General features: G+C 34.6%; 1 protein-coding gene and 1 long non-coding RNA gene across 2 annotated transcripts in view; one reads left to right on the forward strand and one right to left on the reverse strand.

Moving 5' to 3' along the window:
* LOC124985177 (uncharacterized) overlaps positions 1-15437 on the forward strand; it is a 55223-nt gene that overhangs the window by 21362 nt on the left and 18424 nt on the right. The gene's annotated exons all lie outside the window — the stretch shown is intronic.
* Dnajc12 (DnaJ heat shock protein family (Hsp40) member C12) overlaps positions 3647-15437 on the reverse strand; it is a 45882-nt gene continuing 34091 nt past the window's right edge. Inside the window, exons 4-5 of the mRNA XM_047553661.1 lie at positions 9736-9940; positions 3647-5633 (exon numbers count right to left, since the gene is read on the reverse strand). Of these exons, the coding sequence (XP_047409617.1) occupies positions 5539-5633; positions 9736-9940 (300 nt within the window). The 3' untranslated portion in view covers positions 3647-5538. The remainder of the gene's footprint in view (positions 5634-9735; positions 9941-15437) is intronic.

Here is a 15437-nt window from a genome sequence, read left to right on the forward strand (position 1 = left end):
CAATGATTTATTTTTAAAAAATAGGATTTTTAAAAATCTGTTTCCCATTCTATTGTAGTTTTTAGAATATAACAAGAGCTACAGATTTCTTGAGAAAATGAAGTTAGTTGCAAGGTTCAAAGAAAATATACAAAGAAATGCTTTGTAAACTGTTAAGTGTAGGATTTCCTGTTGGTATTATTAGACCCTGTTTTAGAGCCTTTATTAATTATCTAATGAGCTATGGAATATTTAATAGAGAAACTTTGCCATTGTCTTTGGAGGTGGGATGATATATTAAGAAAGGCTTCAGGAGACTGGGGATATAGCTCAGTTGGTAGAGTGCTTGCCTAGCATTCACAAGGCCCTGGGTTCAATCTCCAGCACCACCAAAAAAAAAAGAAAGAAAGAAAGGCATCAAATTCAGCTGAAGTTGAAAAGATGATTGAGGTGTTCCAGGTTGGTGTTTATAGATGTAATCTTTCTATTTCTGCCTTACTATTTAAAAGAGTAAGATAAGAAGAGTCATCAGAAAGGAATGATGGAAAAGACACATCCTCTTTCTATGGCTTTTCTTTCCTTGATAATCCTCTTCTACCTGTAACTTATACATCCCTCACCAGTTTCTACACTGTTCTGACTCCCACCTGAACTGCTAAGATAGCCAGTTCTGGACCTGGTCCTCAGCATAAGTCCCACAGTAGGCTACAGTCAGAGAAGGATCCAGTTCTCTACAAACCTAACCTAAATTCCACAATTAATACAAGAAATAATCAGAAAAAAATCATTAGAAGAAACAAAAGAACCCAGGGAGGAGAAGAAAGGATGAGATTAAACTGCCTGATGCACAGTATTCCCAGACAATAAGGGTAGATGACACAGAAAGCTGAGAAGTAATAATGCTGCAAACAGGGCCACACAGATACATATCACAAAACCTGAAATTGAAGGGAACTGAAGCCTTTCACTGTGAGGCATTTCATCATTTTCTTTGTAATTGCATCAGTTTTATAATTTCTTCCATCTCCGACTCCCCAGAAGTCCTGGCATCTTCTGTCTATGATGTAGAGGTGGAGGGTAAAGGTCTTTGCCTTCCAGGAAATTAAAGACCCCTCTCAATAACTGTATTAGTCATCAACACTTGCTGCTGTGACTGATCTTGTAACCACCATCAGATCTGGGCAGTGAAAGGATATGAAAATTCATAAATAGGGAAACAATCTTATCTTCTCCTTATCTATTCTTTCACTTTATAAGAAATAAATGCAAAGTCTTTTTAGCATTTCTAATGTGCTCATCAAGGAGCATATTTTTGACAGTCTGGGGATATGACCATGGGGTCCTTGAAACTATTTGAATTGTGAACTCTGCCTAGGTTTTCCAGAGTTGCTCTGTTGAGTTGCCCTTTACTTAAAAGAACAAAAATGTTTAGAATTGTATTTTAGCACTTCAGGACACCCAAAGACAAGAAACCGTAGCACCTATTCTCCTCCTCTCTCTATGGAATGTACCAAAAGAAATATGTGCTCTGGTTTTATTATTGCTTTATATCTTGGGCACTCTGGTATTCAGAGTTAGGGGAGGTGCTGGGTAAATTGTTCCATAAGCATAGTGCTTCAGACTGAGTCCCGCAACAAAATGCAGCCTAGAGAGAAAAAAGCTGGAAGCAAGAATCCCAATGAAAAGCACTGCTTCCTCTGTTTCCATTTAATGGCCCTGAGATCTCTGAAACCTTCCAAATTGCATTTGCTGTTTGCTTAAGACTATGATAATCAAATTCTCAATACACATACATATACCCTTTGATTCAGAAATTCCAGTGCTAGGTATTTATCCCACAGATATAGTTTATATACAAGAAATATTTTGTACAAAGCTATTCATTACACTGATGTTTGTGGTTGCAAAAGAGAAAAGATAAATAGTCTGAAATGGTACAGATGACAAGTTAAATAAATTATGGATCATCCACACAATGGAATTTGATGTAGTAGGTAAAAAGAATAAAATAGTGCTTTTACACTAAAATTGGAAAATCTCTAAGATGTATTAACTAAATAAATGAAAACTATACAACTGTAGAAATAATATACTATCATTGATGTAAGAAACAGAAACACATGTATGGGATATCTAAGTAAAGATGTATAAGAAATAGTACCTCTGAGATGGAGAAGTGGAGGGAAGGAGTTGAAGGAAGCCACATTTCTGTTAACTGATTAACAGGAGACTGAAATGACAATATGCTAAGAATAGTAACTAATACACAGTTCTTCTCATGTTCTAAGCACACTACATATTTAAACTATAGATATTCAGTTAGCTGTCTACACTATAATTATCAACTCTCCTTGAGAATATAAACATGACTTAATCATTTTTATATTCTGTACAAATGCTAGCACAATATTTAGCACATGACACTAGATTCTCAAGAAATGTGTACTTCATTCAGTATCAAATACAAGGGAAATTAATTATCTTCACCATTTTGAACTGATTTAAATGCTTAATAGTGTTTATGGAAAATTACCTTTTCATCATTAATTTGCTATAACACGAAGTTGAGCCACAATGCAAAAATAAGTGGTTTTCAAAGTGTGCAATTACACATGCATCTGATTGTGATTGTGATGGATACGCTGGTGAACTTAAATTATAGAAGAAAAGTTAACCAGTTTTCCTCTTATTTTCCACTCAAAGGACTGCATTATCAAAGCCGTCCTTTTCCTTTATAAACCTTGAGTTCATGCCAGTATTCAAGCATTGTGTGTGAAAGGTCTCTTATTAAGTTAAATGGGATCAAATATATAAAGTGCTTAGCCCAAGTCTGACTGGTCATAAACTGCCTTTAAAGTGTAGCTATTTCTCATTTCTTATTTGGAGGCTTCAGGCATCATGAGAGAGGAAAGAAAACAAGAGGGAAAGCTCGATCTTGTCAACAATTGGGAAATGAGTCTGTTACAAAAACAGAGTGGCACACAAAGTGGGAGTGTTTTTCCTTTTGACAGGTTATTAAAAGTCATCCATGCTATGATTCAGACCTCTGGGGTGAAAATAAAACTCTGATTCTCAGATTTAAAAATTCACTTATTCAATTCTAGGGTTTATTCAAACATATACCTGGGTCAAGCAGGAATTATGACCGGCAATTATTGTCCAAAAGCTCATTTCATTAACTTAACATGCTATATTTTTGCAAGTATTTTCTATTTTTGAAGTAAAATTTGCAAAAATGGTGACAATGCCAAACCACATTTTACTAAATAGTAAAATATTGATAGAAATAATTTTCTAAACTACTGGCCCTGTCTTTTGGATTTGACAAAACAGCTAAAAATTCAAATAAAATTTTAAAAACCAACACAAGGTTGTACTAGTTTAAAAAAAAAAAAAAACATGGTTTTTGTTTGTTTGTTTGTTTGTTTGTTTGTTCATTTTTGCTGGGCACAGCAGAACACACCTAAATCCCAGCCACCTGGGAGGATCACGAACGAGCTCCAGACCAGCCTGAGAAGCTTAGCAAGTTCCTATCTTACAAGAAAAAATTTAAAAGTGCTAAGTATATAGTTCAGGGGTAGAGCCCTGTGAGTTCAATCCCCAGAAACACACCAAAAAAAAAAAAAAAAAAAAAAACAATAAAAATTTTTTAATCAATTCTATGCATTCAATTCTGTTCTCCTAAAATTCACAAGTTGATAGTCCAACCCCAGTCCCTCAGAATAAAACCTCATTTGGAGATAACGTCTTTAAAGATGTAAATGAGCTAAAATGAGATCTTGAGGGTGGACCTTTATCTCATATGACTGGTGTCTATAAAAGAAGAGGAAGAGACACCAGGAATGTGCATGCACAGAGAAAAGGCCATGTGAGGCCATGTGAGCATGCCACTCTGTTTTCATTACAGATTCATTTCCCAATTGTTGACAAGATTGAGCACACCCTCGTTTACTTTTCTCTCTCAAGAAGGTGGCCATCTGTAAGCCAAGAGTAGCCTCAGGAAAATAACAAACCGGCCAATATCTTGATCTTGGACATCTACTCCCCTGAACTGTGAGAAATGTTTAAGTCATCTAGTCTGTGGTATTTTATTATGACAACCCTAGCAAACTAATACAATATACTCTTGACACCATTTCATAAAAGTACACATTTTAAACCACAGTAGTAGAAAGATATCATTTCTGAAAAGCAGACAGCCTGAAAGCAGGGGAAACTTAAAGGAACTTTCTAGTTTCACTTGTTTCTAGTTTCTTTCTTTTAGTTGCCTTAAAAATCACCAATTTGAGAGGTCATGCAGCTGAGCAATGTTTTATTAATCTCCCACTAGTTTTGTGAAAGCTCTGCCCTCAAGACCTAATCAACTTCCAAAAGCCTTACTTCCTAATAGCATCACAGAGTAGGGGGTAGTTTTTCAACATATGAATTGGGGAGGGGGGGGCATGAACATTCAGACCATAGCACTTGTTATGTTCTTATTTTTTTCATTTTGCTGTACATCAGTGAAAACTCTGTCATTGACTAAGGAAACCCTACTCTAAAATCTTTTTCTTAATTTTTCATTCACTTGTTCAAAAAGTAAAGAACACAGATTACATAGAAGCCATCAAGAATTCTAACCTAACGAGATTCTGTTACCTGACAGGCCTATTTTCATAGTTAGAACATAATTTATAAATTTGTCACTCATTTATATAGCACAAGAAACCTTGTAAAAATAACATTTCCTCAAATCATAACCTTTCAAATTCATAATTATTAAAGTAAAAATAACTTCAATTTTTTTAACTACTCCTTTGTTAATTGTTTCATTTATTTCCCGTATTTTTATTGGTGTGTTATAACTATACATAATAGTGGGATTTGTTGTTACATATTCACACAATATAACAGTGTAAATTGGTTAATATCATTCCCCAGAACTCCCCCTTTCCCTCATTTCCTCCCTTCTCCTGGTCCCTTTCCTCTACTCTGCTTGTTTCCCTTCTATCAAATTATTTTAAAAATAGAGTTGAATAATGAATGCATTTATGAACTTTGAGGAGATTATTCATTTCACTAAATGGAGTTTACACAAGTAATTGCACATTTCATTTTTTTAAGTTAAGAGTCAGAAAACATTTTTGTACATCCAGCACTAATAGAGATCATGGCATATCAGTGAAATATTTAAATACTGCAACTGATTTTCAAATAAAATTCTATAAACAGTATTAATAGGGAAACACATATAATACAACCTACTTGGATCTAAGAGCCTTAATTTATTCAAATTTTGAAATAAATTAGTCTTCCAAAAATTTCTTACTTAACACATTCTGGATCTGGGGATATAGCTCAATGGTAAAGAGTGCACGAGACCATGGGTTCAATCCCCAGCACCAAGAAAACACACACAACAACAAAAAACACACACACACATTGTGAGAATGGGTTCAAAGATGGAGGAATCAGTCACTACTGAGTGATTCATAAACATGACATTGTTAAGATGTGAACTAAGTCTGCTGGCAGTACAGGCAACATCTTGCTCTCCCTCTTCCATGAAGCAAGGGCATTTCATATTTCATAGTTTCTGAACTTCCTCAGGAGTTCTGAGGGAGCATCCCCCGACCAACGGAAACGAAGGTGCCATGAGTTTACATCTGAAAAATCTTTAGAAGAGAGAAAAGCAATAGTTAAAATCAGAGTGAGGTAGGAAAAGAAAAAGGTAAAGACTGTCTATGGTAAACAGCTTGGAGATAATTTCACTGCAACAAATGTAGGGGCAAGTAGTCAGTATGGATTATTAATATTTTACAGAAGCAGATTAACTTAAACAGACTTTGAAATTCTTATGAACAGGAATTACAGTATACTATGTAAGAGAACCTCACAAGTTTAAATGCTTAATAATTAATCCTCTCCAGCAATGGGAATTTTAACAAGTCACTTACAAAGAAACTAGAAACAAATTTCACTCAACTTTCAAAACCTTTTCAAAAAGTGAAAGGTCAATGGTAAAGTATCCCTCGATTTCTAAGCAATTGAATTCCAAGGTAATAAAATTTTTTAATTATAATAAACAACATTGTTAAAAACTGAAGAAAAGATCATTGTTCTTCTCTACTGTTAGAAGTATAAATTGGTAAAACTCATCAGAAGGGCAATTTGGCATTATTTATCAGACTGCTAAAATATATAAACCATTTACCCAATAAGTCTACTTCTGAAAATTCTTCCTAAGGAAATAATAATGGATATTCCAAAGGGTTTAAATATAAGGATTTTTATGATGATACCATTTATATTATTTTTCCTATACTAGGGATTGAACCTAGGGCATCCCACATGCTAGGCGTGAGCTCTACCAATGGGCTATAACTCCAACCCAACAATTTTTTAAAATATATATTGTCATAGACAAGTGTTCATGGAATATTTATAAGTAGCAGATAATTAGAAAACAGTTTATATGGTATGATATCACTTTTAAATTCATTATATACATGGGTATAAACATAAATATTTTTAAAAATCTAAAAGGAAAATGTTAACACCAAAATGTTAACAGTAATTCTCCTTGAATAGTTAAATAGATGTAATTTTCACTTTTTATATTATTTTAATTTATCTGGATTTTCTTATTTTTCTTCAATAAAAAGTATGCTTTTGTACCTTTTTTATGTTTATTCTATTGCTAGTGAAAAAGTAGTTTACAAGCCAGGCATGGTGGCACATACCTGTAATCCCAGAGACTCAGGAGGCTGAGGCAAGAGGATCACAAGTTCATGTCCAGGCTAGACAATTTAGAGAGACCCTATCTCAAATTTTTAAAATGCAGGACTTGCAATGTAGCTTAGTTGTAGAGCACTGGCCTTGCACGCATGAGGCCCTGGGTTTGATCCACAATACCAAATTAAAAAAAAAAAAAAAAAAAGCATTTTACAGAATAATGTGTGTGTCAATATGGTTCCATTGATATTTTAAAATATTGAGTCAGTAAAAAATATACACAGAATAGTTTACAGTATTTACCTCAGAAAAAGAGGACTTATATGTACTTTTAAAAGAATTATCTTAGAAAATAAATACAAAGAATTTCCATTTGGGGGAAAAAGCAAAATGGAAATTGTTTCTGACAACCTATAATGAAACTCACAAAATATGCACAGCATGAACTTATTAGTTTTAGGTATACTAATATAAATGAAAATAAACCAAACTATTACAGATATTTTTCTGGGTGATAAGATTATGAGTTACTACATTTTTTTCTCTTTGCTTGACCATATTTTCTTACACTTCTACACTAAATTCATATTTGTAGTTTTGGAAAGATATAGTTTCAGGTTTAGGTAACCCTAAAAATGGACACCCAAACAAGAATTCAGACCAAAGTTAATAATGTGGGAATTGATCCCAGGAAATGGGAAAGGGAACCAAAACTGTAAGAGGTACATTATCAAACAAGTTATTGCCCTGAATGACCAGAGCTTGATCCCATGGGGGAATCCTGGGAAACAATATAAAAATCCTTAGAATTGTCCCAAATGAAGGGTAAATAAACTGAGGATTCAGCCACCCACTCCTATCCATTGCCTGATGGCTGCATCCAGAGGGTTTTGATTCCCTGGTGCTTACTACTTGCTCATTTGCTGCCAGGCAGGCGCCACTGCCAGGGAAAGTCCTCTGGTGGTGTCAGTGTTTGTGGCAGAGGCCGTAGTGTTGGCAATGCCTGGGTAAGTAGGTGTCCAGGGGACGTGGTAGCATACCAACAGCATCTGCTTTGAATTTTCCTGTTGTTATTCCAGGATGTTAGACAAAATCATTTGATTTTGGAATTGTACTTATCAAAAGACATATTTATTGTGTATTTTAAAAGAAAAAAGTGAAATTGTCTTATACACTGGTCTGACTCATGAAGAGTCAGAATGTGTTGGGGGCCATTTGATGGCTCTTCATCACAGAAGAGGCATCATAAGGAAAACTTGAAAGTAAATATAAAGCACTGCTTACAGGTATTAACAAACATGCTGAAAAGTAATAAATGAGAAGCCACTTAGGGTTTGATAAAGCTGAAATAATTTTTAAACACTGATATTATAAAAATTTACATTGCAGCAAAATGGAATTATAACTGCACTTTGATATATAAAACTCCAAATTCAAGGCTCTGAAGAACCAGTAATCTCTTAAACAACATTCAGAAAATACTGCTAAATGCAGCTTTGGCAGAATTTCATCATTCTTCTCCAACAATGATCCTCATCCCCTCCATTTTGTTCTCAACCACAGTAAGAACATACATTGCTTTATAATGTGAGGACATCAAAACTGGCCTCACAATTTGTTCTGAGTAAATTATGATATATCTACACTGTAAAATATTATCAGCTGTTAAGAAGCATGAATTCATTATGGACATAAGGACCTAAGGAAAAGTCCCATAATGATAAGCAATAACACTAAAAGTAGCACTTACCATGTGCTTGGCACTATTCTAAATACTTTACATATATTAAATTTTTCACTCCTCAAGAAAACCTTACAAGGTAAACACTAATATTTCAACCATTATATAGATAAGAAAACTCAGACAATGAGAGGTTAACCAATTTGCCCAAGGTCACACAACTCATCGGTTGGAAACTGGGATCTGCTTCCAAAGTCTGCACTTTTGGCCACTGTGCAATATAGAGACTTGTACACAGTATGACCCCTTCTTTATTTTTAAAGATTTGATAAAGGTACAGGTACTTATATACGCTTGTATTAGCATAGAGAACAGTGTGGAAGAAGACATGCCTGAGATTTCATATCAGTTACTTGAGAATGTAGAAGCAGAGGAGGACGGCAGACTGGGGTAGACACAAAGTTACTGCTTATCTGTGATTCTTTGAACTTTTTAATGATAGACTTATATTACTTGATTTTTTAAAAAGAAAATTTCCTAGAATCCTTGAGAGAGGCTCAAGTGGTTCCTCAGCAACATGAAATGTCCAAATTCCTCACCCCCATTTTGGTGTGTGAATACAGTCTAGGTCTGAATCTAGAACAGAAAGATCCAGGACTTCTGGATGTACAAAACTGAACATTATTACAGGGCTGAAAGGAAAAATATTTGTGCATTTGTCTCTCTGTGTGTATGGGGAAGAGTGGTGTGTTTACATCGCATGCTTGCTTAAAACATGGGTTTGTGAAATTCGGCCCTGCTTTGATCAAGTTTGTTATATTATAACCATTTCTAGTTATGAGGTTGATGCAATCAACATGCCTACTCTACAGAGATCTCTTGATAACCAGCAGAGACACCTGAATCAAACTCAGAGAATCCATATTTCAGCAAGTAGAGAGAATATAAGTTCTCCCAAAGAGAAATTTGAAGTGACTATTTCTAGAAATAATATCGTTCACCACAAACTATCTGATTATATTCTTTTTTTATACAAGTGGTCAAAGGTGTTCAGGAACCTTCTGCTTAAAGGACAAATTCTAATGGGGTGCTGCAACATAACCCTGAGAATCAACATATAAGAATTTGAAAGATAATTACAGTATATGTGTATAACACACCTAAACTAGTTAATACAGTTGGATGGCTAGATAGACAAAGACATAATAATAATAGTTAACATTTATTCAAAGCCTGTTATTGGCAAATCACTGTATGGATCTCCCCATTTAATCCTCATGATAACTCCAGGAGAAGGTATCATTATAATTCCTTTTTAGAGATGAAGAAACTGACGTCTAGAGAATAATGACATGACTTACTTGGAGATTCTGGATTTTGTGGGGAGACTGACTTCTCCATGGACTCAGGTTCTTTTTGCTTCACTTTCTCTGTGGTTGAACCCAGTTCCTCTTTCTTTTTTTCTCTTTGCTCATTCCATTCTTCATTTTTAGTCTTGCTGCTATGTGTCTGATGGGATTCTTCCAGCATCAGGTCTTTTTTACCTTTGACAGCCCAGTGCATTGACTAAATTAATGAAAAGCAGACATATAAAAAATAAATCAATATTGTATGGTTTTCTATACTTAAAGTTCAATATGTATAACACTTGACCAACCATTATAGTACCAATTAACAAAACAAATTGACTTGACCATTAACCAGATATTCATCATTAATCCAGATATTAATTAACCCAAAATAACTGAGTAATTCTCACTAGTTTGAAAGACTAACAATATAAGAAGTCATATCATGGTACAAAGCAAAGCCACAAAACTAGAGAGATTCAATCAGTGAGATGGGCTGTGCACACAATTGCAATCCCAGATATTGGGAAGGTTGAGACAGAGGATGGTAAGTTCAGGTCAGCCTGGTCAACTTAGTAAGACACTATCTCAAAATAAAAATAAAAAGGGCTGAGGATGTAGCTCAGTGGTAGAATACCCCTGGGTTCAATCCCCAGTACCACAAAATAATAATAATGAAGTGTCCCTCAGAAAATTAAACACAGAATTACTATATGACCCAGCAATTCCATCCATACGTATATACCCAAAATAACTGAAAACAGATGTTAAGAAAAAAACTTGTACACAAATGTTCATAGGGCCCTATTCACAGTAGACAAAAGATGGACACAACCCAAATGTTCATTGACTGAAGAATGGATAAACAAAAATGAGGGCAGGTATGAAAAATGGTGAAATGAGACAGACATTACCCTATGTACCTGTATGATTACACAAATGGTATGAATCTACATCATGCGCAACCATAGAAACGAAAAGATGCACCCCATTTGTGTATAATGAATCAAATTGCAGTCTATAAAAATTTTTTTTAAAACTTAAAAAAAAAATGTGGTATACACATACAATGAAATATTACTCATAAAATTGAATGAAGTACTAGTATGTGCTATAATGTGGGTAAGCTCTGAGAATATACTAAGGGAAAGCCAGATTTAAAAAAGATCACATATTGTATGATTCCACTTATATGAAATATTCAGAATAGACAAATCTATAGAGACAGAAAGCAAATTAGTGGTTACCTGGGGCTGGAGGGAAAAGGAAATAGGAAGCTAATAGATTTCCTTTTGGGGTAATGAAAAAGTTCTGTTAACTAGAGAGTGGCAATGGATGAACAACTTTGTAAACATAGTTAGTGCATCTGAATTGTATACTTTAAAATGAGTAAAATGGTGAATTTAATGTTATGTGTATTTACTAAAAAATAAAAAGAGAGAGGATAGAGCTGAGACAGAGATTTCAATTAACTACTATTTTGACTACTACTATTGTAACTACTTGCTAGGGTTTAATGTTTCCTCCAAATTTCATATGTTGGAAACTTCATTCTCAGTGTAATATTAAGAGATGGGACCAATAAGAGGTAATTAGGCAAAGCCCTTATGAAGGGAGAATGGATTAACATTGTTATCTCAGGAATAGGTTTGTTATGAAAGCAAGGTGGGCTCCCCTCTTGCTTTCTCATTCTCTCTTACCCTTCCACCTTCTACCATGGCTTAATACAAGAAGACCCTCTCCAGATGTGAGCTCTAGGACCTTGAACTTCTTAGCCTTCAGAACTGCACAAAATAAATATTCATTCTGAATAAATGACCCAATCTCGGATATTCTGTTATGAAGCATCATGAAATGGACTAGGAGACACTACAATTGTCACATGTACTACTGTGACCTACTCACTCAACAATGATCAATGCAGATTTGGCAAATATTAAAATTCTGGATGATTCATCCTCTTTTTATTTAATAAAACTCATGACAGAAAGTAGGAATTCAATCAATGTCTGCTATGAATAGTGATCCTAATTTTAAGTGGATTTACTTTAAGTGAATTATTTCTAGTCCAATTATCCTCAGATAATGAGAACTTGTTAAACACATTTCCATTTGTTCTCCTAAAATGATGGTTTCAAAGTGTTTATGTACATTACATGGAAGATTTCTGAAAGAAAACACAAGGAATTACAAGGATGGCTATTTCTGGAAGAGGGCCTAGAATAAGAAAGGACTCATTTTTTTATTAAATACTTATTATACTATTTCGATTTTTTAACGATAGCATGTTAATTTTATTATATTTTAAATATATAATTTAAAAATTCAGGATCTATACACCAACAGTGTTGGACATTGTCCATTGACTTCTAGTATAACTTTTACACTTTTAGACAGAAGGAAACAAACCCTTGAAAACTGTCCCTAGAAACCTGATATCCTAGCATTGTATTCAATATAGTTGTTGGTGGTTCTTTGCCCAGTGGTTTAATTATGTAATTGTATCCACACAGCTCTGGCTGCTTATGGTAGGTTGTAGAGGAAGAAGAATCAAAAATGTCTTCTGATAGAAAATTTTGCTAGGTCAAGGTACTGAGAAATGAAAGTATAAGACAGAGGTATTTTGTATGTTCTTGTATATCTTTTACATTTTTTGTCGACATGTATATTTCCTTCTAAAATATTTCAAATTTGGGGGCTGGGACTGTAGCTCAGTAGTAGAGTATTTACCTAGCATGTATAAAGTACTGGGATTGATCTTGGCACTGCAAAAAAAAAAATTACAAGTTTCTTATTTTAAGAATGTGTCAAGTAAAATAATTAGTCCTGGCATAAACCAAAATAATGAGCTTAGGTGATTCTTGAAAAATGATTTGCATACGGCAGGAAGCTATTCCTGGAGCATTAACAAACTGACACACTACCTCTGTTAACTTCCTCTAATAAACAAAACCAGGGAAACACACACACCACATATTTGAGGAAATTTGAAACCTAAATTATTTTCCTGATATCTAAGATATTATTTTCCTGTTGTGCAACAACAAAAAATAATAATAATAATAAAGAAAAACAAAGCAATTATACCAAACCAAACCAAAACTCTGATTTTCTAAAGTCCAGGACTTATGGAATAAGCTCAGAAGTTGTAACATTTAAAAACTGTGCCACAGACCACAGAAGGGGCTGCTGCCTCTGCTACTCACGTGTCCCCTGACATAAGGGGCATCGTGCTTTTCATCTAGCTGTACTTATTTCCTGGAAAGTCTGAACCACCTTTTAATACAGGGCTTGACAGATACCAATTTCTTACCACCAGGAGGTAAGTCAGGAGGACTAGCAGTGGCCTCACAAGCAGGAGCCAGAATGACCTCACCAAAAAAGAAAGGTTAAGTGCAAAAGGGTAAAATGCCTTCTTAGAGTCTTTTAATTCTGTTTCATAATTTTTTTAATAAATTGGGGGTTTATGATGTGATAATGATGTGATTAATGAAATAGGATAAAATCATCATAAATAGCACAATCTCAACTACATTAAAAGATAGACAAAGGGCAGGGGATGTTAGTTCAGTGCTAGAGTGCTTGTTTAGCATGTGTGGGGCCCTGGGTTCAATCCCCAGCACCACATATATGTGCGCACACACAAACACAAGATAGATGAATATATTCAAATATAGATAGCAGATACATATGCATAAAATATGAATATAGATAAAAACATATACATTTATATAGACTAGAGAACAATGTTACATTCCTTACATCCTCAAATCATAAGCATATTCAAGCCCTATGCCCTAATCCAATCAAATAAGTCACTTATTCGCCTTCAGCTTCTCTCTTCTCAACTACAAGGAAGAATCACCTTGAATTCTTTTCCCTATATATATCCAATCCAAGGCCAATCAATGCCAATATCAAGATCCAAGAACCACCTATAAAGCACACATTGCCCCTATTTAGTGTAATCAACTCACACTAATGGGGGAAAAAAATGGAAGGAAATGCACCAAAAGGTTATCTGGAGTTATGCCTGCATAGCAGGATTGTAAAGTTACTTATTTTATTTCAGCATTTTTCAAATTTTATGTGAGAGTAATATATACATATATGTAATATGACATATACACATATATATAATTAGAAGAAAACTAGATTTGAAAATTAAGATGTAATTATGATTGTAAAAAGGAGCTTCTGGGTGCCAACAGTATATGAGTTAGGATGGTTACCACTTCATGACCATTTGCTAACTTGTAAATGCAGGTGTTATGCATTTCTCTGTAGGTTTTGTTTTTCAAAAAGTTTATTTAAAAAAATAATGGCCTCAATCAATGTTAAAGAAAAAAAAGTCATCTAGCTTTGGTTGGTTTGGGTTTATTATTTGGTTGTTTTGGTTTTTTCATGTGCATAGAATAGAAAAGGCTGGTCAGTGGCTTCCTCTGCAAGAGGGGAAAGGATATTAGAAAGATTATTGAAAAACAGAGTAAGAAATTGAAGGTTTTAGGGCCCAGAGAGATGAAAATGTGAACTGTGTCACAAGTTGGCTAAGTGGCCTGTACATGATGTTTCTCTCTTAAAATCAAAATGCCAAGGTCTGTAATGATTCACTTATTGTAAGTGATTTGAAAGCCCTCAGTAAAAAGATATGTGAGACATGTCTTGCTCATTGCCTTTACAAGTAAACTAGAATAAAATATTTTATCATTGGATCCTATGACTGCTAATCCCAATTACAGAAATACATGGAAGAAAGATCCAAACTATATCTAACCTTATATACAAGTACCTCTCATGCTTTTTGTTCAATCAAGGGTGAACACAAGAGTGATGCTAAGCAACCTGGCCTATTGGAACAGATAGCCTGCAAATCATTTCTGCATTTAGAGTGTAGTTTTCAGCTCTATTAGGGTATTAGCTAGACAGAACAACATTGTGGTGGGGGGTAGTACTGGGGATTGAACCCAGAGGTGCTTTTCCACTGAGCTACATCTCCAGATCTTTTTATTTATTTATTTATTTTATTTTAAGACAGGGTCTTGCTAAGTTGTGCAGGGCTTCGCTAAATTGCTGAGGCTGGCCTCAAACTTTCGATCCTTCTGCCTCAGCCTCCCGAGCCACTGGGATTACAGGTGTGTGCCACTGCACCCAGTTAGAACAACATTACTATCAAGCAACCTAGTCTATTGTGGAGTGATTCACTTAAATAGAATGAACATCAATAAAAATGTTAAATGAGAGCAGTTGATAGAGAGTAAAAATACTCAAAGAAGTCTGTACAGCAAAATAATTTAGGGCAAAAGGCCAAAAGTCAGTGCATACATGGAATGAACTAATACAAAACAGAAGCCAAGCCTAGGTGCAAAGTTCACCAGTCCTGAGATCTGTGAAACTGATAGTGTTTGTTATTATTCTACCTTAAAAATTAACCTGTTTACCAGTTTTCCTTAATGAAAATCAGTCTCTCTCATTTTCTCACAATCTAGACCTTGTTCAACTTTGGCAAATAAAATTTTTTTACCTACGTACCATTAAACACTGGGACAAATAAGAAAAAGAAACAATTGACTCAGATGTGTCATAGCTCAGCTGAATAATTATCTAAAATTGGCTATTTTTATCCTGGATCACTTTGAGTGAATATCTTACTTGCCTGGTGATTCCTGATCTGCTTTTGGATAACATCCAATTAGGACAGATTGCCTGTTGAACAG

This window comes from Sciurus carolinensis, chromosome 5 (assembly GCF_902686445.1).
Source record: "Sciurus carolinensis chromosome 5, mSciCar1.2, whole genome shotgun sequence".
In the NCBI taxonomy this organism is placed as follows: domain Eukaryota; kingdom Metazoa; phylum Chordata; class Mammalia; order Rodentia; family Sciuridae; genus Sciurus; species Sciurus carolinensis.